General features: G+C 37.3%; 2 protein-coding genes across 2 annotated transcripts in view; both read right to left on the bottom strand.

Moving 5' to 3' along the window:
- EPB41L5 (erythrocyte membrane protein band 4.1 like 5) overlaps positions 1-992 on the bottom strand; it is a 56,293-nt gene extending 55,301 nt beyond the window's left edge. Inside the window, exons 1-2 of the mRNA XM_054380980.1 lie at positions 907-992; positions 373-390 (exon numbers count right to left, since the gene is read on the bottom strand). The gene's annotated coding sequence lies outside the window, so the exon portion shown is untranslated. The remainder of the gene's footprint in view (positions 1-372; positions 391-906) is intronic.
- Positions 993-9,991: 8,999 nt separating this feature from the next.
- The window catches only part of PTPN4 (protein tyrosine phosphatase non-receptor type 4), a 69,474-nt gene continuing 53,646 nt past the window's right edge, over positions 9,992-25,819 (bottom strand). The window contains exons 16-26 of the mRNA XM_054380729.1: positions 25,719-25,802; positions 25,577-25,633; positions 24,118-24,274; positions 22,466-22,632; positions 20,923-21,013; positions 20,774-20,835; positions 19,471-19,617; positions 17,102-17,230; positions 15,487-15,635; positions 12,358-12,493; positions 9,992-10,175 (exon numbers count right to left, since the gene is read on the bottom strand). Of these exons, the coding sequence (XP_054236704.1) occupies positions 10,089-10,175; positions 12,358-12,493; positions 15,487-15,635; positions 17,102-17,230; positions 19,471-19,617; positions 20,774-20,835; positions 20,923-21,013; positions 22,466-22,632; positions 24,118-24,274; positions 25,577-25,633; positions 25,719-25,802 (1,266 nt within the window). The 3' untranslated portion in view covers positions 9,992-10,088. The remainder of the gene's footprint in view (positions 10,176-12,357; positions 12,494-15,486; positions 15,636-17,101; positions 17,231-19,470; positions 19,618-20,773; positions 20,836-20,922; positions 21,014-22,465; positions 22,633-24,117; positions 24,275-25,576; positions 25,634-25,718; positions 25,803-25,819) is intronic.

Below are 25,819 nucleotides of genomic sequence, written 5' to 3'. Positions count from 1 at the left end.
GGCTACTTTGAAAAAATCTCAGCTCAAACTGTTGACAGTAGTTTGGGGGGGTCTGGGACTGTCTGAAAGTACATTAAGGAAAACAACGATTGTGTATGTCTCTTACAATTAACTGCAATTTTTTCTTAATACAACTGCACTCTGCACTCTTCAACGAGACTGCGATGCTCTCTCAACCCTGGAAAACAGCTAAGAACTACGGACCATCTGCTATTTTCTTGGCTGATACACTCCACTCTCGCATCGAAAGAAGTTACAAATGGTCCTTCCCGCCCCAGAACTTCGCTTGCAGACCACAGATGTCGGTGCCGAGTCTTTCGGTCACGGCGGCTCTCGTATCGCCACGGCTGCGCCGAGGCTCCAACAGCTCACCGGCAGCGGGACGGGAGCCTGGGCCCGGGTCCCCGGCGGACACCCGGTGCTGGAGCAGTTCCGAACTTCAACAACCGGCCGGTCTGCTCACCGCGACCCAGACCGCGGACGCATGGCGCCGAAACCTGCCGCCACCCAGCCTCCTCATGGGGGTAGTGCGGCCAGGAACAGCCCCCGCCCCACTCAAGTCCCCCTACCCGGGTGCTGCCGCTTGTTAATTTAACCCCAAACTAATACACCGGGACACGCCGCTTGGGCGCCCCTGTCCTTACATAACTCCCAGAAACCGCCGTCCACCTCAACCCCGGCCCGCGGCCCCGCTTCAGCCCCGCCTCCTCAACAGCCTCGCCTCAGGGGTCGCGCCGCACCCTCCACCGCCGCGGTCGCGGCTGATCTGGCACCGGCGTGGCGTCGCTACCGGCCCACCCAGGAGCCGCTGGCGACGGTCGCAGCGAGCTCCTCACGACGCTCACCTGGAAGGCGGCCCCACGGCCCAGGCGGCGGGAGCGGTGGAGCCGGGGGCAACTGGAGCGCGTCCCCGCGGCGGTGCCTCAAGGCCCTGGCGGCGGTAGGAGGTGGGCGGCGAGGGAGCCCCCGGGAGGGGGCGGGCCTCCGAACATGGCGGAGCGACGTGGGAGGCCCTTAAATGGGCAACCACTCGCCCTCCCTTTCCTGCTGTCCACGCTTACTCACCTGGCGGCTTCCGCTGCTGCTCTCTCCTGCTCGGCTAAGCGGGGAAAAGGGGAGGAGGATTATGGAAAAGGAAAGCAGCAGGGAGGCAACGAACACAGAGCAATTTTCCGCAGAGATAATCATCCCTTTAAAGGGGGCGGCTCTCAGTAGCGAAGAGACGCCCCCGCCCAGAGCCAGGTGGTTTCACCCAGGCGAGGGCCGCAGCGGGAGGCGGCCCGGACCACGCGCTCCTGGGAAGGGGGGCCGAGGGAACGCGCGCCGCCTGGTCGCCGTGCCGCGGGATCGGCCTGAGGGGGAGCTCCGGCCCTGAGCCAGGCAGGGATCTCGGCCGGGCAGGGACCTCCCTAACGAAGCGGCACTTCAAACGATCTCGGAAAATTTCTGGATTTTTGCTCACCTGTAGTGGAAGCCTCCCTCAGCGACTCAGCCACAACAGTCACCAGTAGTGACAATATGCTTCAGGCAAAGGCGTTTTAAAACCATTAAGTTTAGAAGAAAATGGTTTCTGCACACACTGCCTGAAAGAATTCCTGTAGGACGATGTAAGACAAAGCGGAACCATCTAAAACGACCACTATTAGCACCGATAGACTGAAACAAGACTATGACAACAAAACCCCGTTTGTGTTCTGATGTCCTCTTTCTGTTCTTAGCTGTCTGAGGAGGAAAGCCCCGGCTCACCGACACTGGCTACAGCAATGCCAAACGGCTGCACCTGACTTTTTGAGTACATAAATATTTGTGTTCAGCCTAGCAAACAGAAAACCTCAGGAAAACTAATACAAAGAAGGCAATATAAACTCTGCTTGCAAAATACAGCGCCAGCTAGCATTGACACTACTCTGTGTAAACAAGCTCCAGACTTCTTTAAAATCCCAGGACAACTGGACATCCAACCTACGTAAACAGTCTGGGAAGCAGAGGCTGGTTTGTTACTGCGACCGTTTTTGCTGCTCATACATTTTCCGTGCTCAGCAGAGAAGCCTAGGCTGAGATAACCGTTCACTTGCCCTGCTGAGGAACTGGCATGAAAGACATGAAACATCTATGGCAAAATCCTCTCCAGTGCCTGAATATACATCGACTCATTTGCTGAAATGGAAAAACTAAAACCAAACCCGAAGCTTCCAGATGATTGCCCATTATTTGCTGATCAAGCAATAGGTTGTTACTTTAGCATCCCTGCACTGACAATTAAAAAAATCCTTCTGTTACAAGCAGGAGCAGCAAGGAAAGCTTAGGAGAAAGGCTGAGATTCAAGTTTGTGCCTGGTAATTTACTTGGAAATTAAATCACAAAAAGGGGTAATATTTTATACCTTTTATTAGAGGAGCGGGGACTATGATTGCTCTCAGCCTGCCATGAAATACACATCGGAGCTTGCAATAACATTCAAAGGAGACAGAAAATACTGTCTTTAAAAGGGGAAAAGTAGTTTATCTTGGAGGTTTTCAGGTATCTGATGAATTCTCAGTGCAGATCAACTAACTGATCATCTGCATAACAAAGATGCTTAGCTTTTAGTAGACATCTGTGTTACATACATGGTGGTCTCCTAGCCATTATGCGTACACCAATTCATATTATCCTGTTAGGCAACACGTTCCAGAGAAATACCTGATTCATAGACGCTGTCCCTAAATTTTCTGCCCATCTTCAGCTATATGCTCAAAGTGAGCTTCTTTCATTCTGTCACTCACAATTCTCCCTTGCTGTTATTGATAAGTTAGTCCCAGCTTCCTTTATGTAGATTCAGTGACACAAGTGTTTTTACTTAGTTTTGCTCGTTTCACATCAGCATTTTGCTACTCTCCAAGTAACTACAGTTCACTCCTTCCCCATTATTTGGTACTCGGGTACAGTCCAAGTGTATGAACACACAACTGTGACTCACCTTCTATCCAATCTTGCATTTTAAACAAATACATTCCTATTTAATTAATACCTCTTCTTTTGTTTCTCTCCTTGAATGCTGTCCCAGTAGTTTATCTTTTTGTACTTCAAAGCCAAACTCTTTGTCCTCACTTTGAAGTCCTATATCTATCAGTCAAATTAAGAACATACAGGTCTCACTGCTCTTTTAAAAAAATCTCTGGAGGGGTAAGTCTATCTTGCCTCTTAAGGCCTTTCATCATATTTTCCTGCTTTTGCTTTGAATAACCTCTCACTTTTTGGCAGCAAATATTATAAGCTTCCACCAGTGTTACACCAGTTTTGTGATCAGACTATAATCTCTACTGAACACTGCCTCCAAAACACTCACTGTATAAAGGAAAAGTAGTTATCATTCCATTAGAGCAAAAACCAGAGCATGAATTTTCAGCTAAAACACTTTGGCTTATACTGTCATAATTCCTCTCTAGCCAAACACTTCCTGACAATTTAGCATCCTCTTCTGTTGCTTGATCCATAGGACCGAATTTATGTCATAAAATGTCAAAAAGTAAACCACAAGATGGTCATTATCTCACATCAGAAGCATATAAGAACATAGTAAACTCATGTGTACAGTAGGAAGAAAATCACACACAAAAAAGCCAAAAAACCCTTTAAATTACTAAAGCACATCTTTATTTTGCAATTAAACAATTAAGATCCACAAGTAAACTATATATATATTTTCAAGTCTGTACCTAGACAACTATTTGTCAACTGAAATTAAATATATCCACAAAATATGCATAACAGCATTTTTTCACATAATAGAATGAAATTTTACTTAAGACTAAAACAAGACTTGTTAAATGTTAATTAGCATATTTATCCTGGGAACTGCTGGTTTTCTGTAGAAGTTAGTGTATCATTTTAATGGCAAGAAATTTCATTTTATCAAAATGAGGACAAATACATAAGGCCCTTTAAAGCATACAGTAGCTGCAGTGACAAAAGCTGAATTTATTTTCACATTGTCCAGTGTTGACCAATTTCAAGTTTCCATCATTTTCAATCAACCACCCCAGCTCTTCAGCCAAGATGTTGCTTCCCCCCCCCACCATGTGCTTTTAAACAAATTTATAGGCAAAAGTCTACTCAATGAGAAGTACCTTCCCATTCCCCCCAACATTAATAAAGATACACAAGAGTTAGTCTAAACAACAAAAGAGCTATTCAACTCCGAGATGATTTACTTCATACGTGCAGTCCATCATTCAGCAGTATGAAACTGAGATGAAATTCGACAACTGAAAGCCACATCTGGAAATGCAAATTAATAACCAGAAGAAACTAGCAAAAAATATTGCCACCATCTGATTGTTAATAGTGACCTAAATAATACTCTTTCCTTTGTATTTACACATTGTATAGCACCTGTTACAGAAAAAAATCCAAACCTTACACACAAACAGCCCTGCCAAATTGACTGGTTAAAATCGGATCACTGGTAAACAAGCCAAATGAAAAAGAAATCTGGATACACAGGATAAAATAAAACCTTCGTTTTCTTACCTTAGCTTTGCTGTAAGATTATGACAAGTTGTTACTGTGGTGCCACAACGAACTGAGATAATTGCAACGAATCATTTATAGTCTAGTCTTTGTGGATATATTCTTGTTAAAGAAAACAACAGCTTAATGTAAACTGTTTAACCCTTTCACTCACATCTTAGGCCCCCAGCCTAGGAGTAAAAGGGTGACAACTTCTTTAAAATTTATTGTGCATTATCTTTAGTTGCCAAAAGTCAAATAAGTTAAATAAAAAAAAAAACAAACAAAAACAAACAAAACCACCACCACCAAAAAAAACCCCAAAATACTGATTTCCAGGCAATTGATCTAATGTTAAAAATAATGTTTAGCAGAAACATTTATGGTAAACATAGCTAATTTGCAGCTAGCTGAGAGAGATCACAGAGATAAATGTACAAGTACCCTGTAGTTTCTATTTGCACTTTCTTTTTTTCTGTAATTTTCTTTTCCAAATGCAAGTTTTATATTCTTTTTAATAGGAAAATTTAATAGAATTACTAACACCTGTTTTCTCAAAGTCCCTCAGAAACAGAGGCACAATAAACTGGAAATGGTTGGAACAATAGCAAGCATTCGTACAAGGGTGTAATCTGAATCATCTCTGTACAGAAACCCATGAAGCATCTCTCTCCAAATTCAATTTATTTTGTCCAATAGTTTAGTCAGTAGTAAGCATGAGATAAAGTGCTACTATTCAAACATTAAAACAGTCTGAGAAAAAAAATACCCTTTAAAAATGTAAGCTTGCTAAATATGAAATAACACAACCAACACACTGTCAGCCAGTCCATGGAAATGATTTCATGGTTCATGCTGTAGCAGGCTGGAATGACAATATTAGTGGTGCCTTGTTTTCAATGTTTGAAATTTTTTTTTAGAATATGAGGCTACTGGCTCAAAGGAATAAAATCTAACAGCAAATTTCAGCACTTTTCTGAAATGTGATTTCTCTCAAATTTTTACTATCGAGTTATCAATGAGCAAAACATGCCATAGCCAACTGCCAGAGCTTGCTGTTTATGCCCCAGTTAAAAACTTGTAGCTGGAGAAGCCTTATGAACTGAAAAGATGCACATTCATAGATAGCACACAGGTAAAATACAGTGATAACAAACTAGCCTCACTTGTAGACTGTTAAACCCCCCCCAAAAAAAGAGAGAGAGAACTGCAGTGGGGTAGACAGAACAGTTACACTGAAAATACTTTCCCCTTCACCCAGTCACCACTAATTACAATCCCTGCAATTTCATGCAAGATCCTCACCTAATCAATGAATATATTTTTACCAGTTTTTGATATTAGATCATAGCACGAGAAATAGTGCAAATGAGCTCAAGACAAAAGGTGGGTACTTAAATTAGTAATACCCAGTTACCCTGGGACCTGAGATGTGAGATAAAGAAAGGATACAAGTGAAATTAGACAGCACCATTCCTGCACTTCATGGAAGTTCAAATATGCAAAATTTTGATTTGCACCATAACCTAATCCATTCCTTTATTCTCAAAGCTGAAGGTTGTGATGATTTCCTCCATAGGCATAGATTGACTGCTGCACAGTCAAAACTACGGCACATGTATTGGACAACTTGCTTTTGCTTGGATATCAGTGGATCTATCAGAGCTTGTCATGCTCACATTAATTCCCTGAGCCATCAAACATCACCCACACACCTGCACACACACTGCAGAAGCATAAAAATTACCATGTAGTTCAGCTTACAGCATACCTGGAGCCCCAAAACCTCTATGTCAAACCTTCCTTACTTCCCATCTCCCTGGGCAGTGCAATTGCAACAAGTCCACTGCATTCTGGCCCTTCCACAGCTATCAACAAAGCTTCTTTGTGGAAACCTGCTGGCTACACTGGTTCTATAACAAATTCCTCATGTTCCTTAATCTCCCAAGTGCTTTCTCATCCTTTGCCTGAAAGATGGTGTGCTAGACTGCAATCAGATATTCTACAAGTGTGCCTGCTTTATCTATATGGGACCAAAGTTTTCCAAATATAACAGAGAAATCTAGAAGAAACATCAGCTGGCATTAGATGTACTGAGGAAAAAAAAGTAAATCATGTTTTCTCTTTTTCATAACTGGGAGGGAATATATAAAAATAAAAAAAGCCTAAACCCAGTATTTTACTGCCTAAGATTTCCAAGTTACTTAAAATACCAAATGCTTCCAAATTCAGAAGAAACAAATTCTTTAGCTCTCAGTTATCTGGTATATTTAAAGCAGTATTTCTGAAAGTAGACTGGCTGACAATCTGCAGGTGGTTTATTGAACAATACCTCCATCTTATTTCATATTTAGAAATAAACAAAAAATGTCCCCAAAACATGCAAAGCCCGCACTAGAGCCCTGTGTCTTTCTATTAAAAACACCTTCAAATCCACTTTAAGCAAGAGATGGTAGTGGCAGTTTTCAATCCAAATCTAAAAGGAAAACAACCTTAACATTACACATTGGCACAAAATTGTCATAATATTGCTCTTATTTACAATGAATTCTTTTTAAACTGGATTTGTATCACGGAAATGTTACAAACATACTCTTTCCCACACCCACCCAACATTTTTCCTAATCAAATGGTATGAAAATAGTTATTCATAAAATCCAACAGTCATAACACCAATCACTTATAGGTCTATGAGTCATTACGTCTGACAGATACATTCATGTTTTGTACAGCATGAAAACATACAAAAACTTCTTTTAAAAACTCTGAAGGATGATACAGATCTTCATAATCCAAATATTTAGCAGTTTTGCCTTTTTTTTTTCTTTTTGGCCATATAAAAATATTTTAAAGGCCCTTTATACCACAACAGGTAGAAACATCTTAACAAACAATTTATGGTGCAGAAAGGCTTCAGTGCTATTCTCTTTGCCAATCTGTTTTTGGTTACCACTCCCCTGGCTTTGGAGAAGCCACATAGCCACTGAGTCGCTGATGGCCAATTATCTAAGAATAGTTAAATTGTTTCCATATTCCCCCCAGTGTAACTAGTTAATACACTACACATCAGCTTAAGTCAGTACAGAGGAAGATTTTGAAGAGATCTGTTATTCTTACCTTATGTTTGTCATAAAAACAGTAATGACAGACAAACAATAAATATCCCACACTTAATTGTGGTATAAATGGGTCTTTTAAATTCAAACTGCTTTGGCACCTTTACATAAGAGTATATGTTTACCAACACTATATAATGTTGCTATAAACTCCATTTCTGATTTCCCTCAGAAGAAAAGGGGAAATTCTGTTTTCATTTACAACTATGAAGAAAGTTTATTTCAATATAATGACAGAACTTTTTTAAGTGCTGAGTTTAAAACAGCCTTCCAACTAGTCAGCATCTCAGCTAATAATCTTGTAATATGGAAATTAAAGCTTGTACTTTCCTAAAGAATTTTCTTTTGTTGCAAATGGCTTAAAATAAAACTGAGATTAAAGCTACCTTATTACTCTTTTTCAGTTTATCAGATCCAGAGATTCTTCTAAGATTCACTTTTGAGGGATAATATTCATTTAAACATCAAATCTAGAAATGTAAGTAACAGGGCCACAGGCCACCTAGTATTACTTTGTTTTCTAAAAATACTTAAAACTCTGTCGTCGATTTGGCATTGTGGTTTATGTTTATCACTAAGTCTTAAGCCAGGATTTCACTTTGCCTGAACCCCTTTCCACTTAATAGTTCATAGATGATCTCTTTCAAATGTCCATAGAACACAGTATATTATGTAATTCTTCCATAGTTAAAAATTATTTAGGCATAGAACTTTCCATTTTAATTCTATGCTCCATACAGCTTACAAGACAATTTACTGGATAAACATTTTCAGGAAACCAATAAATTAAAACATTTAAATAGAGGGCACAAAGTTATGTTGTCACAGGGCAGTCAAAGAAGTGACTGATTTGCTTCTTACAGTATATCACACCGGGTACTTTGCTTCTGACTTGGTTTCTCCCGTACTGCAAAAACATTCAAAAACTGGGACAGTTATGTATCTTTAGAATGAGCTCAGACACTGTATCAGACAGACACTTCTTACAAAACTTCTATCTACTAAACTGAAAACAATCCATACCAACTGGAACAATTTTTCACAAGCATAACAGAAGTCAACTGGAGTCATTATAGAATTAAAATAAAATTTTAGGACAACTTCATAGTGTTCTTCTTCCTACCCAAGCAATCAAAAAAAAAAAAAAAAAAAAAAAGGAAAGGCAGACCTGTACGAACATGGCTTGAAATCAACTATGAGGACTTGAAAAAGTAATTGGTTAGCAGAACATGGAATTAAATCACATCTGATTGCAAGTTCAACTTAATTATCAGTGCTATTAAAAAGTTATGTTCTAATCAAGATAGCTATTCTCAACAAAAGGATAAAACAAAGTATCAGCTTCTAATGACCCACCAGCATTTCACGATAAGCTGCTAGTAAGTGACTGTTTGGAAGGAATGAAGGAATGTGTCAGATTTTTCACAAGATTACCACACAGCAGCATACAATGCTCATTCATTAAGTTGGCAGAGGTGCTTTATGCTGCCGAGAGCAGCACACAGGTACTTGTATCAAGAAAGAGGGAATGGTATTTCCATGACCCCTTGTGGTAACACATTCCAAGCACCAAGGGCCGGTTTAAAAATCTGAACCCATTAAGATAAATATGACAGAACAATACCACCCCCACAGAATCATGAGTGCCTTTCACTGGATGTACGCTGTAAGTCTCAAGGCACTTAAGGGGTTAAGACACAATGCATGCACTAGTTCCCATCACGTAATCTTAAGTCACACGAATCAGAATACACCAGTGTATGACACACAAGCTGTGTCACAGAAATGCTGTTTATTTATTATTTTTTAAAGTTTTTATTGTTACTGTTATTATTTTGTACAAGATGCTGGTAAGTGGGCACTATGCAGCTACTGCTGGGTTAACATAGATGCCAGCTTTTCTCTAACAACCAGCTGGTCTCTAGTAAGGGTGTAGGACAAAGTGTGCTGCATCAGTAGGCAGTGTGTATCTATCTAGTATTGGCAATATTGCTAATGTTGTAGAAAACAAAACAGTGAGAGTCTGTACATAGTAAATAAACCTAGCACTGGAAAAAGACCATGGCTTAGTGTGTTTTTTTTTCTCTCTTTTTTTTTTCTTCATTTTAAGAGACATGGGTGTAAAACAGTGAAATAATTCCAAGCCTTGTTTGTAGCAATTCAACCAGAAGCGCAGTATATGGCACTACAATGAAGTATCGTCGATTACCCTGAACACAATTAGTTCTTTCAGTTTATGGTTTGTTCGGAGCAAAGCATGAAAATAAAGTCTTCAAAGAGATGAAGGTTAGAAGAGTTTCAGAGACTGATTTTTTTTTTTCAACGTAAAGTGCAACAGTGCTGAAGTTTTCAAAGTCCTTTGTCAGTTCTTTGCTGTACTTCACTATCATTTCCTGCAAGCAGTATTATGGCACAAAGAATGCTGCCAGTTCATTATAGAGGACAGGATTCCTCAATTGATATTCTAGGTTTTTTTGCTCTTTACTTATGCAGTGATGCTTGTAAAGGTTTAATAAATCCTTCTTCATACACCTTCAAAATAGCTTCACATACAAATCTGTATTGACTCTGAAAAGGAAAGGAGATTCAGTAAATTGAAAAGAAACATAATCAAACCATGCTATTTGGAAATGGAAAAGGCCTTTAACATTTCCCCACCCCATTCCATTGACAGGCCAAGAACCGTGCTTCAAAGTTAGTTTAGTAAACACATATATGAAACTTTATATTAGAACATGTTGTTTCTCAAGACAAGAATGGGATGAACAGTGCTTTGAAATACCAAAATTCCCACCCACAGAACCAGTACTATTTTATTAAACATCACATATTTAGTAACTTTCTGCTCTTGGTTTCTTTGCTGAAGTTTCACTGACCCGAGGTTTCCAATGCACCTAGGATTTAGGAGCTACCGTTTCAAAGCATTTTTTCATACTTACATTATTTCTGGCATGTTACTAGCACCTCCTTTGATAAGAAGGCAAATTGTTTCATGTTTTAGAAAGCCAGAAGTTCAGTTTCTTAACATTATATGATGTCTACATCTGCAGTGTATTTAAGTCTAGCACCTGCATACATAGAAGTCACTAATACTTTGTTTTAAACATGTAATAGATAAAAAAAACCCTACAGTAATCAAATTAGACTATCAAGAAAATAAGATGAAATACAAGCACTGCGTTGTAAAGCACCACAGCTATCACTGAATACTGCCTAATGGTGTATATGCTGGTCTGAAAGCCAGCAGTGCCCTGGAATATCTCTTTCTTTCTATGCAGTAATTAGTCATGTCAGATCTTAAACGCCCACAGTAACAGATTTAATAATAGAATCATAGTTTACTCTATTGTTGCATGTATATTAAACTAGCTAAACACACATATTTGTGTAAAATACAGATTTTTGCCTCCAGCAAACACACGTCCAGAGGGCCATCTTGTGGGCACTGAAGGAATCTTTCAGGAGATAAAAAAAACCAGGAGGAGTGCAAAGGAGAAATTATAACAGGTAGTGTTTCTGAAACCTTTTTAAGAGCTACTTCAACTCTCTTACACTCCCCTCTCCCTCTGAAGCAGTAAACACCTGTGTTTCACTGAAGCTTCAAAGTTCTGGTTTCTCTACAAGAAATGAGAAGACTGGAAGATATGTAGCATGTGGCAAAAAAACCCAAACCAACTAACCAGCCAAAAAATCCCCAATTCCCAAGTCAATTAAAACACTTATTGCTGCATCTCCTTCCTTTACTAACAGAGTTCTCTTCCTCTCTATGCTAGAGAGATATACTGCTCATCCCATATAATCAGCACAAAGAGCAAGAGCTATCATTTATTATTTTTCATGTATCATCATCTTCCTCATCCTTCCTGTGCAAGTTGAATAACACAACTGATTGATTTAGAGGAATTAAAATCTTGGAACTGGTCAAAGCTTTTTTGAAAGACAACACAACTTAATCTTTTGACTTTTTTTAGGTATTTTCTAAAAACATAACCACAAACTTCTCTCGGATACGCAACACCTGACTGAGACAAAGTAAAAGCTTCTGAAACTTTTACATTTATGAAATATAATTCATTAAAAGAATATTGCAATTTCCTGGGGAAAAAAAACTCCAAACAACCCAAACATTATAGATGCAGGAAAAAAACCTACCATCGTAAGATACATCACATATGAAGAAAGCACTTAAAGAATCCTGGTGGCAAGTCACTTTTTAAAGACTACACTGAAGATTACTTTGAAGATTACTGTTAAAAAATATTATTTCTCTGATTATTTCCCTTTAATAGAGTCACTACAGGGGAAAGCTAAAGCTTGTTTTTGTTACAATTAAGACAACAAAAAAATCACTGAATTGCACCACTGGAGGTTTTCCTTTGCATGTCTTGTATCTTTCTGTGTTTATCTTTTATACTACTCCCATTCTTAACATCTGGGATTAGGCTCCTTCTTTCTTCACTAGGTAATTTTTAGATTACTGAAAACTAGTAGTTTTTTATACTAATTACCAGGTATCACTGAAACAGCCACTGCTTTTTTTGAGTCATCTTTGTAGAAAATTGAAATAATTACTCCTTTTCCAACAGCCTTAGCAATTTATTCCTGCCTAGAGCCAAGGCTGTTACAAGGCTGTAAAGGTGACCTCTCTGCAATATGATCAACAGCAAGTCTACTAAAACTCTATTTAACAGTATGATTTGGTACAGAAAATCATTCTTCTGCAGCTCAGAACAGCAAGTGTGATACTCACAGGTGTTTGGATCATCATGGCTCTTTGATCTCTCATGGTTCTTACAATATCTAGTGGATAAACAGGCTGATTGCACTCAATGAGACACATAGCTGTCTCCATAGTAATAAGAACTCCTGTCCGTCCAATCCCAGCACTGGAAAAAATAGCAAACAAAAAAATCCAAAAAACAACAACAAAAAAATGCTCAAAATGGAAATGAAACAAAGCATCTGGAATATTGCCCGTAAAGACCTCCCTTCTCAAGGATTCTCATGACTGATCATTAATAATTCCCAGAGTATTAGGGCAGGGGTTAGACAGATGGTGTCTGTGTCACAGTTAAGTTGCCATCCTGCCCAAACAGAGCAAAAACTAATCAGGGCAAGAGGGCCTGTCTTAAGCTAACCATTGACTTGAGAAGAATTTACAAACTGGTATTTATTCATATCATATTATAAACCACACTAATATCCAGACAACAACAAAACAGAGATACCTAGCATACACTGTGCACTTTGTGTCACTTAGACCATAACTGGAATGACTGTCACTGGAATGCTGGGCTGATTTGACAAAACCATGTTTATGTTCTGGAAGTGATCCATGCCTCCATATTTCAGAATAGGTAACAGAATGATTACTAGAAACCTTTGGAGGATAACACTAACGATAATAGTAATATTTTCTCAATACTGAAAGTTATAAGACAGATCTAACTTGAAATAGAAAGCAGCAATCATTTTCAAGACAAGGAAGAACTATAATGTGTACATTTGGGAATGGCAAAATTTTTAATAGAACTTACATGAATCACTTCTACCTTAAAAATAAAACAAATCTAAAGATTTATCTGCATTGTATGACATATGCATACACTTTTCCACAAGTAGCAATCCTGAAAGACTGAAAACCGATGTTCTCCAAATTTGAATACAGGACCAAGCCCATACTTTCAGCTGTACCAGTTGAGATAATACTGGAAACTAGTATTTTAGTTAATCAATTAACATGTTTACTTCTAAATTAGTTATTATAAGCATTCTAAAGTCTGAAATTTAGTTGTTCCAATGTTGAAGCATAACTTCAAACTACAAACTACTACTTTAAATCTTTGTCCAGAAGGTGGCATTAAAGCTACTATATATTTCACTGATGTCCTAAGGATTTCATGACAAGAGGTAAATGTCTGTGTTATATAAAATTATTCAATAACATTTTATAGGTCTAGAATACGTATAGAATTCACATGCACAATGCTCTATCAAATCCAAATGGGAACAGTATCTGTCAAAAAAACTAAAAACTCATTTTAGAAATTCAAAGGATTCAGCTAAGGGCAACAACAATGATGGAAAGTGTGATAGTTTCCTTGTAAGTATCAGGTAGTCAAGGACTCTTCAGCCTGGAAAAAGAATCATTCACTGATGGAGGGGAACAGTGACACAATACATGAAAATCATGAAGGGAATGGACAGAATGGGTGGCTCACCATCTCATCTAGAACAAGAATTATAAATTTTCAACTAAACTAGTAGGAGCCTTGTAAAAATAAAAACAAACACACGAACACAAGCGTAGAAACTAGAGGTCTAAGCAGTTCAACATAGCAAAAACCTTTCCAGTTTCTTAAGGTTTTTGTTGATTTACAATTTCTCTGAGGCTTTCTTTGGTTTTGTTCTTAAACTACTATTGTACCCAAGAAAAGTCTGCTCTACTAGCTACTGGGACTCTCCACACTAAAGCTGGTGGCTTAGTTCTGAAAGCAAATTTCACCATTTTGTTACACTAATGCCTTGTCCTATTATACTGAACAGATGTTCAAAACAATGTGTGTGTGTGTGTGTTATACATGGGGGAATCCCTGGGATCCTTCAGCTTGACTCACTAGTGGAATTTAATTGTACCTTCCAACAATCACCAAGTTAGGCCAATAAAGTAAATTATGTTGAACTATGATAATCCCTCTCTTTTGTGAAATACAAACCCACTTATAAATACTGGTACTGAAATTTGCAGTGTAAAACTAAACTGATGCTTCACTGAAACATACTCCCCAAAGTTGTTGTTCCAGTGTCTCTACAGACTTGCACACTTTCTATTGTAAAAGTTGTATTTGGCTGATATTTTCACTATTCGTTCATAGCCATATCAACTAAAAGTACATCAATAGCGGATGCTGAGGAACAAAATCATTTAAGATAGTGGCATTCTCATACTGGTTTTCCTAATCAGTAAGATTCACCCTGACAAACACAAAGGAAAAGAGAGTGATAAACTAATTAAATACTGTTTCTGATACACAAAGTGTTAGAAAGAGGGTATTTTCTTTCATCTAGTTGACTTGTAGATTAAATAATCTTTACATTTATTTTGTCCCTTAAATCTCTCATCCTCTCTCTAAAACAGGAGCAATACACCCCTAGCTCAGAGTATTTAGGAATTTGCAGGTCAAATTCTATTCACAGAATTGCTCATCGGAGGTGGTATAGCACATTTTCACTTGAACATGGCATTAAGCATATTTATAGTTTACTAATTAGGTATTTTAAAGGACTAAGAATTTGACATTTAGTATAGGAATGTAGAATGCTATTAAAACCTGTATCACAAGGGAAATAAAACCCCACATTACATGTGTACATAAAAAAATTGGGTAAAGGAGCTATTTGAATTCACGACAAAACTAAATTGTTGAGAAAAAAGCTTACACCTTAATGTATGCACCAACATATGTAGCAAAGAGTGCAGAGTTGAGAGGAAGTGTCTTTTATTTGATTGCTGCACATACCACTCACTCTTTCCGCTGTGGATTATTTATACAGTTATCCTGGGATTTTGTGCAGTAGTCCCCATGACAATAGTCATTGTTTCCCTGAATTATTATGAAGACCTCTAGCACAAACACATCACAGCTGCAAACAAAACTAACAAAATCCTGCACGGATCAATGCATACAGATATTCAAAATTTTGCTTATTGAAATGTGGTAACAATTTCAAGCAATTGTTTGAATTAAATGTTGAGTTCTCCTAATCACCCTCAAAGCAGATAAAACCAAATGCTTTTCAACAACAAAGCACAGAAAAGACACTGGGTGATAAATAAGTTCAGTTTGATGATATAATAAAGTTGGAAAAAATTGGATACCTGCAATGAACAACAACAGGTTCTTCTCTGCCAGCCCTCTTTTTTCGCACAAGACATACAAAATCTAGGAAATCACTGGAATCGTCTGGAACCCCATGGTCAGGCCATGCTATATACTGGATTTGGGTTAGTTGGCGGCTTTCTTCTTTCTAATCAGAAACATGAATTTTATTCAAGGGTAATTCAGGCCTCATTAAAAAAAAAACCCAAACATAAACCAAGCCAATCATCATCATCAACAATCCACTTACAGCAACTTGTACCCATAGCAAAAGTATATTCAGGCAGCTAGCAGCACTTTATTAGTGTTAATATCTGTTCATCCTGGATTTAATAATTATCTTTTTGTTCTTAAAACCAAAAAAGGCAATCCACAAATCTTTGCATCTTCAACTAGTTAAAAAAAAATTACATGCCATGTAATAGGAAAGCAGTTCAAGGATATCAATGATTTATCTGAACACTACACGCACATGAAAAGTAGTAAAATTTTTAGCAAAACAAACGTAATAGAGAGAGAGATGCTATCTTACTAGATCAAATGACAGAACTGGGGTAGGGCGAAGAAAGGCAGGATTTTCAGACATAAAAGCTTTCCATTTCAGACCTCATGTCTACAGCAGCATTGTTTTGGTTTTATCTACACCTCTTAATTTTACCCAGTGTACTATACGTAAGATGCATAATGACTTTGTTTTCCACTTCCTCCTGCCACTTGCTCTAATATTATAAACATAATTTGCCCCTGGTTAGTGATGGGGAGAAGCTGTCCAATCAGTGTAAAAGCAGCATTTCCAAGGAGAGAAGTTATCACACTTTAAATAACTTCAGGCATTTAATCATTTACTGAGGTTTCACTGCTGACAAGAAATGAACAATTGTCCCAACAGGACACAGAGAAAATGAATGTAACTGCAAATTGACTAAAAGACAGCTCTCTACAACTGGCAGCTCATCTAGTAACCCAAGCAGTGAGAAACAAGTATGTGAACTAAATTCTATACGCTCATTTCCAAACATTTCTGAGATTGAAATGCTGGCTGGGGGTGCTCTGTAAACTGCGCGTGCCCTGAAAATCATGCAGTTCACATTCAAGAAGGTCCTTGTTTACTTGCAGTCTCCAATCCCTATTCATTTTTTTCTCAGCAGGATTTATCTTTCATCTACTCACATATATCTCCAAGACAGAACTACTAAGAACTGTTTGCCTCTATGAAGACGGATTTTAAGTTGTAATAGTGAAAACATCAAGGCAATAAAAAGTTTCTCAGCTTCTCTAATTACTCTTTTTCTTTGTCCAGGGCATGAAAGACACCACGCAAAGACTTTTAAGACAAATAATACATATTTTATGTGATTTAAAACCAATTAATGTGACTATGGAAACTGAATCTTTGTGGGTTTTAAGGAGTGTGAGATTTGTTATCATTCTAAGAGTATAATTTAGACTAGGTAAGTACACAGCAATGAGTAGTTTATAAAGGGGTCTAGAAATAAACAGTTCTATTAATGTGGCTATGTTATCAAGTTGACAAGATCGTCTGATTCCGTAAGTTTTAGCTAGACTGTAAAGACTGCACAAATTAAAACTTAAAAACGTGTATTATGATTTTACCTCCAGATTAGTCAATGTCATTTCTCGAAAGACATAAGCAGGGTTTCCTTCTTCTGAATGGCAGGTAATCTGGAAATTCCCATATGATGAGCTTCCTGATGGTTCTGGCCAGTATTGATGGCATTTAACCTATGGTCAACACATTTTAAAAGATGCCTGTGTTTAAATGTACAGACTGTTATCTACCTTATTACTTTTGTTCACTACAGACTATTTTGATCATTTTGCAATCACTATTACTTACCAAACTGACTGTGTTACCTAATTATAGTTTATAACATAAAGCATCGGTTCTCTTTTCAACAGGACACATGAACCAGCTCTTGAGGTTAGCTTAACCTAACATGGATGCTTTCAAGTTTCATTACATCTTTTAAGGAAAGTAAATCTATAAATACTCCATCTTAACACTTGTGTGACAGAAATGCTCCTTCATAAATATTGCTAACCTCTAATAGAACGTTCTCAAAGCACATTTATATGGGAAAGATGCAAAAAAAAAAGCAGGGGGGCAACAAAAAGTTGCTAAACTAATGCAGGAATTAGGAGATGCAGATGGTGGACTTCAAAAACTCTTGGATGAAGTCATCAAATGTGAATGAAAACTTCAAACACTAAGATTTTCAGAGATATTGCGTAAGTACCTAATTACAGAGGTCATTTCAGCTCAAGTGTACTTTTGTTTTTCCAACCCACCTGGCAATTCTTTAAGAGCAGCCAGATTTGCAGACTTCCTGCTCCACTGAGACATCCTGGCATGCAGTGGGATAGTGATGTCAGTAGCCTCATGATCAGCTTTAGAGCAGGGAGTCTGCCTATGGGTATAAGACAGATAAGTCCTTTTATTTCGTTATTAAGCAGCTCTCCAAAGAACTCCACAAATATCATTATTGAAGGGGTGGGGGAACCTTAGAGAACTGCTACTGCAAGTCTGTTCTTAGCAGATCTGCAAAGAAAAAGAAAAGGCACTTGTACTGAAATTCTCTCTAAATCTTTATTTGGGAGCAGGCAGCATCATGCTAATACTGAGGCACTGAAAAATAGTTTAAAAATCCTGCAACTCCCCTTCAATTATTTTAATTGTATTTAGATGCCTGACTTTCCATTAAATATATGGTTATTAAAAAGTAAGAATATATTCAGACAGTGGAACTGCAGCCTGAGCTGATCAGCACACTCACAACATACTATAAATCCATCTTCAAAAAGAAATACTGAATGTGGAGAAATTCCACTAAGCTATTATTCCACTAAATTATTATTCTTTCTTCTGTCCATACACTCAACTAGTCAGTGCAACCGTGAATGCTTCAGACTACAAACCCAGTAACTCTAGTTATTATGTTGTATAGCAAGATCTGATTGTTTTGCCTGTATCCAAAGGACAAAGCTGCATAGTAAGAGAGGAAACTCTAGTTTAAAAAAACAAAACCAAACCCAACCAAACTAAAAAATACACCCAAGGCCTTTTACAGTATCATCTGTAACTCTAAGATACTTCATTATTAGTATGGTCTTTTTACACATTTTTGTATGGAAATGACTTAGGGGACAATGATTCTTTCATATGATTAAACAAATGTTTATACCCACAAAAGAGTATTTTATAAAAAATTTCAGATTTCAAGCTTATCAAGGACTCTGAGTCACCCAGTCATGGGATCTTAACACTACAAAGAGGTGTCCTAGGCTGCCTTAAAAATATTCACCTCTTTACATATCAAAGAAGTAACATACAGAAACTCATGAAACTTCTTTGAGTTCCTTCATGTGAAGAATAGAGGAAAAAATCCTTGTAGGTAAATTCTAGTTGCCTTTTACTTTACAATAAAGAATTAAAAAAAAAAAAAGGCCTAAAATATTTTGAGAAATACATGAAGACTTCCAATATATTTCAGAAGTGAAAAAAGTTTAAATGTTAGCTATGCCAAGAGTATCAGAAGGTTTAAATTTTAAGAGTCATTACTGCAACAGTGCTATGAGTGCAGTACCCTTATGCAATAATAGTCCTAGAATCACAGAATAGTTTGGGTTGGAAGGGATCTTTAAAGGTCACTTTGTCCAACTCCCCTGCAACAATCAGAGGGACATCTTCAACCAGATTAGAGCCCTGTCCAACTTGACCTTGAAAGTTTGCAGGCATGAGGCACCTACTACCTCTCTGGGCAACCTATTCAAGTGTCTCACTACCCTAATAGTAAAGGATTTATTTCTTATTCCTTTTATCTAGGCTCTGCCCTCTGTTAGTTTAAAACCATTATCCCTAGTCATATTATTATAGTATATTCCTCTTATCTTTCACAGGCTAGTCATCAACAGATTTTTTTAGACAATTATACTAACAGTATTTAACGAAATCTTTTACTTACTCTGCCTCTTTCAACTTGAGTTGTTAACATTACAACCATAGATGAGCCTTGTTCCCAAGTCATCTGCCAAAAATCAGGACAAGTGTTTGGCAATGGACCTTGACAAGCAATGTACTGGTTTATTATTGTGGAAGAAGGGATTTCCATCTAAGAGAAGACAAAGCAAAGAGAAGACTTACAGCAAATGTAAGTCAGGCATCAGACATTTAGAGTAACTAATACTTTAAAAAAGTAACAACTACATTAAATCTATTTATTCTAAATTAGTAGTATTGATTGGCACAGATAAAATTATTCAAAGTGTTTCATTTGCAAAATTATTACAAAGATCACAGAATCACAGGATGTTAGGGGTTCGAAGGAACCCAAGGAGACCATCGATCCAATCCCCCTGCCAGAGCAGGACCATACAATCCAGGTCAGGTCACATAGGAATGCATCCAGACAGGCCTCAAAAGTCTCCAGAGAAGAAGACTCCACAACCTCTCTGGGGAGTCTGTTCCAGTGGTCTGTGACCTTTACAATAAAGAACTTCCCCCTTGTGTTGATGTGAAACCTCTGGTGGTGCAGCTTCCATCTGTTGCTCCTTGTCATATCACAGGGAGCAAGTAAGAAGAGCCTGTCCCCTCCGTCATGACACTCAGCCCTCAGATGTTTATAAATATTCAAGATCTAAGTAAACTTCACATGTAAACTGACAGTTATGTAGGTGCCATAATCAAGATTAATGATGGTCAAAAACACAAGTGATAGAAGAGCTGCAAATAATTCAACTGCTAACATTTCATGCTCTGTGGATTTCTGATGCTAGCTTTAAAGTACTGATCTTGGTATAAATTTAACCTCTGGGTTTTGATCACAAACAGAAAAGTAAGTAGCTGTAATTTTGTTGCTACTGACAGTGGGAGAAAAATAATAATTGGGGGAAAAAAAAAAGAAAAAATTAAAAAATATGTAAAGGAAGTGCTGAAGTGCTGCCAGGCTAAACGTTATTGATGTTGAACACAACCATCATATGAGTAAGTAGAAAAGAAGAATGAATTCCTCTGGTAGAGGGCTTGTTTTTCCAAGTGCTTTTTCTTTTTCTTGGTTTCATTTAAAAAAAGAAAAAAGCACCTGCCAAGAATCATTAGCAAAAATGTATCTCTACAGTAACTTTCAAACCACTTGACTACAGGTTTATCAGCCATTGTGCTCTGTACTAGATTTATGAAAATGTTCAAATTTTACAATCAACTTCTCCACTGAAAAACTGCAAAATTACTTAAGTCAGACACTCTTTTGAATCAAAAGTACTACTCACATTTATGTAATTTGCATTGATGTAATCTTCATTACTTTTTAAAATAACCCGTGTAGCATCATCTGAAAAAAATAATTTGAAGGTGTTACTTATTTACTAACCACAGCAAAATGCCTTTAGAACACGCATGTATGAACACACATACTTACAAGGCGAAATGTCTCTGTATCTATTTTTGGAAATGTTTTGAGGTAATCTGGCACAAGACATTGTCATTCCAGGCTTTTTCCTATACAATTGCTACAAGACAAAACCAATGGTCAAATGGTAACAGACACAAAAGACCTGTTAGTATATTATTTGCCTAGAGGTACTCTTTAGAACATAAACCACTGAGCAACAGTAGCTTCAACACACATGGAAAATGCTTTTCAAAAGCAAGCACTATAAATTTATTATGCTGAGGAATCACTGAAAATAATCAACATGTCATCACAATTTAAAGAAACTGAATGTTACATTTCAAGCTTCCATAAAGAACGCTGATCCAGAGAAAAGTCATTATTATATACTAGTAAGGGAACTGACTGATACTGACAATCTACACTGTGATTTGGGACAAGCAGTCTGCAGTGTGTACAGGTGTTTGCCTACAATGCAGTTTGTTTGTTTGCTTGTTTATATTATTCCCTAGATATCCTTCTGTATTTCAGTAACTGTAGAGCAAATTCCAGTCTACCTTGTGCTTTTTCTGCAAAAACTCGCCTTTGAGAAGTTCCTGCCCTCTCACGCCTTAGCCATGCTCTGCAGTAACTCTTGTGCTGCAAAACAGCATCAGTTTTGCAGCACAGAAATGATCCAGGTCCAATAAACAGTAATTCGAAAACTTCTGAACACTGAACCTGTTTTGGAGTCTGAGAAGCCAAGTTAAGGAAGCTTTTAAATTCACTTGGACAAAACCTTTTCTTTCAATTAAATTTTACCAAAGTTCCTAAAGAATACCATGTATTTTACAACTGTATGTTGTAATACATAATGCTAAATTTTATTTGGTGGGAAATTCACAGAATTCACACTGCTGTTTTACAAACTTAGTGCTTCCTGCTTTAAGTCACCTGATCTCATGCATTAATGATGGAATATCACCAAGGCACAAGAAATTGCTAAAGAAAGACTAAAGCTATCAGCACCTTAGGACCTCTCAGGAAGTGTAGTGTCGTTTTGAAAGAAGTCATTAAAAGTACAAGTATTTATAAAAGACATTATTACATTAAACCTTAAGTTTAGGGTTATAACCCTTAAGATTAAGGTTGCAGTCTCCATTGGTAATTTTCCCTTCCCTCATTGAGGCTGTCAACACAACGTCAACAGCTCAGCCGTCATTCCATTTCTACAATAACTTAGCTATGGAGTGAAGGGCTGAGTATAGAATGTATTTTAGTATACATTTTTCAGCCTTCATCTCTATGACAGCATTTTATCAGCATAGGTCCTCAATGACCACAAAACCCTCTAAGTAATCAATAAAGCTACATATAACAACCAACACTAAAAACTAATACTAGGACTATGCTGTGCCGTAAAGTAGTATGTACAAAACAGGATTTTTTTTTTTTCTTTTAAGAGAATAAGACAATTGTTTCACTAAAAGATACTGACTCTAAAATTTAACTGAAATCTGCTCTGTTTAAAGTAATTACTATCCCCAAAGACTTGGAACTTGCACACAGCTACAAATGACACAGTACTCACATCAAATTGAGCCAAAACAGTTCCAGTGATAAGCCCCTCTGCTAGCTGAATCATGGACTCTCGCAGAGCATTATCATCTTGATGGATACTATCAAGTGGAGATTTCTCAGGGATGTACTGGAAGTCAGGCTCACTCTCCAGCTTCTCTTCCACAACATCATAGACAGCTGTAACAAAGTGAGGTATGAATGCTCTGACTGAACATGCTGCTTGGCAAATAAAGTTAACTCTAAATCATTTATTTCAAACAGAAAAAAATACGTATTTTGCCTGTCCAAAATCCATATTTTTTAACATACTCATTTTAGTCATCATCAGCAAGGGCAAGCAACCTTTACTGATCATTATAATCCATGACAAAACTAAATTTTTATTTAATAAGAATTTTAAAGCAAAAGCACATCACTGACAGCTAGGATTTCGATTGAGACTCATGTCATACCCTAACTAAACTGATTTAACACCTGAATCTAAGATCCTCCACATCGTTCCTCTGACTCACGTCTGCATTTAGATTTTAATTCACTTTGATTCTAATCTTCAGTAATTAGGCCAATATGTGCAGACCACCTGAGAAAATGGCATTTAGTATGTGCCATTATAATGCTATCAATGTTGTATGTGTGCCCTACCAATAAATAAACTGAAAAAAATTATATGCATCTTCAAACAACATGTAACACAAACATAGGCTGTCCAGAAGCTTGTTAAGTATCACATGACTATGAAGGAGGAAACCAGCAACTCCTTAGTTCTACAACTCTAATGTTTTTATGCAGAATACAAAGACAACACGTAAGAAGAACCTGGTTTAAATAAATTTGTAAACAAAGCTAACAATTTAATCTGAAAAAGTAAGTGCGTGCAAAAAAGCTGCAAGAGCACTCACACACAGAATGAGAGATCAAGTAAGTGAGGAATGCAAATAAGAGAATAAAGTAAAATTGTTTATGAGGTGGCTGAAGTACTCTTCTGAAGTAATTTCAATTATTCCAATTAAACACCATTATTTTTCATTTTGCTTTTTCCTGCAACTGGGATGTTCACATTAGAATAAATCCAGCAACCATCTGCTGGCAATGCTCCCACAGTGTATTTCATGAATATAATGCACAAGCTGTTATTTAGATTGCATTTTTAGCACTTTCTTCTATTAAGCTTCCTTGAGTAGAAATATTATCAGTCCTTCTGGATTGTTTTAAAAAAATATAGAAAGATTTTGCATGTATCAACCTTCAAAGTCATCCAAACACTGAGTGTTTGGTGAGGGGTTTTTTTGTTTGCTTGTGTTTGGTTTTTATTTTCTTTATGGCAATAATAGCAGCCTCAGAAACTGCATTCAATATCCATATAGCTTTCTGGACATTTTTATAAATGAGACTGAAAACAAAATTTCAATTAGTTCTGCCAGAAATATTTGACCTCTGACTTTCCTATTAATTTTCAGCACTTAGTTATGCACACTCAGGGTATGGGATTGATCAAGACTTGTATGTAGATTGTGTTGTTGCAATTCTTTTCCAAGGAAGGGAGTTCTTTCTTACAAAGATGTTAAGCATTCCATCTCAGGACACAAAATAGAGGTTAGGAAATGGAAGTAAGGTGTGAATTTTTTTTTTTTTAATTATTCTTACTATGTACAAATCACTCACCGTTGGGTCGAACTAGGAGCACAAGTTCCCCTGAGTGTCTCTCACAGCTAGCTTTAATAAACATAACAACTTGATCATGGGTATGCTCTGCTATATCCCTGCCATTAATCAGTACAACCTGGTCCCCTTCATTCAAACGAGGGACACAGAGATCAGCCTGCAAGAAAAACAAAAATTAAAAATGTAATCTGTAAAATGAGCCATTTCCAATTTTATACCTTAGAACAGCAGCTTACAGTAACTATACTTGGGAACTTGAATCCTAACAGCCTAGTTACTATGGTTGCAGCACTGTATTCAACAGAATACATAAGACTGCCATTCAGATGATCAAATCAATTTGCAAGTGGGAGGTGACTGCCATTGTAACATCTTTGGGCAGCTGTTCCTCCGCTCCTCTGGTTGAAGTAGAAAGTTCCTCTGTTTGAATCACATTTTGTGTAGGCAATTAAGAATGGATGGACTTATCCATAAGGGAAGGGAGTAACATGGCAAAGCCTTGTTCAAATCAATTTCACAGGCTTAGATACTTGAGATGTGAAATATCACACCTCTAATTGCAATTGTAAGACAGTGCACAAACCCCAGTAATCCCAGAAAACAGGTAATAAAAATCATTACTATAATCACAGCCTAAAAATTGTCACAGGAAGAGCACATGCCATCACCAAATATGTTCTTCTTAGAGAGAGGATGTTTAAAGCATTCATCCAAAACTATTTAAGCTGCTAAATATTTCAGAGATCATAATTAATAGTGACAATAACAATGCTCTTGTCAAACATTTTAATGATTCCCAATAATCAACAAAACAGAAAGCTGTACTTCTTAAACATTAGCTAATAAATGGTCCACTCTAAAATGTATAAACAGAGCTGACTCCAGTCAGCTGAATACCAGGTCAGTATTTTTGGCAATTGACTGACAAAATATTGTGCCTAGTAAGAAGACACTACTGATAGTCACTAAACATCAGTAACAACAGACAATTAGACCTGATGAATGATTCATGATGTCTGATTTTAATCTAAATCTTGGCTTTATTCAGCTACATCTGTCACTAAGAGAGATTTGCTATTTTAGTTATTTTTAACATACCAAAAGACTCACTATTTAATTCATGTGAAATTATATGAATGCCTACATTTAAAAAAAGTAATAAAGTAAATGTATTTTTAGGATGACACAGCTCAAGAAACAGTGCATAGTGAACATCTGTAATTCCCTGAAACATTTGGGAACCAAGCTTTGCTTCACAGTTAAGAAAAAAAAAAAACAATAAACTTTTTTTTTAGGATTGAAGTTCTAAAAATATGTTATGCAGTCCCATGAAATTCTTGCTGCAAATAGTTTGCTTTGTTATAATGTTATTGCACAAACTAATTTTCATAGGCACCTATGAACACATACTTCAAGATACATAGGTAGTGCTAACAAGTTTGTTTTTTTGAAAACTTACAGGTGTTCCTGGAGCTACCCTGGACACTATTACTGGCATCTTCTGATCATATCCACCCTTTAAAAACAAATGAAGTTAGTAATAAATCACAACTGTCAGAAAATAATCTTAATAGGCATGATGGGAATAGATGTACTGTTACCTTTACATTGAAGCCAAACCTTCCATTTTCATCTGGTTTCATTCTGATCATAACAAGATTGTCATGGGGGATACCACCATTGGGCTAGTAAATAAAAATTA

This window comes from Indicator indicator, chromosome 5, assembly GCF_027791375.1.
Source record: "Indicator indicator isolate 239-I01 chromosome 5, UM_Iind_1.1, whole genome shotgun sequence".
Lineage (NCBI taxonomy): Eukaryota > Metazoa > Chordata > Aves > Piciformes > Indicatoridae > Indicator > Indicator indicator.
Note: the sequence above shows the minus strand (reverse complement) of the source record. Positions and strands in the feature narration are given on the sequence as shown.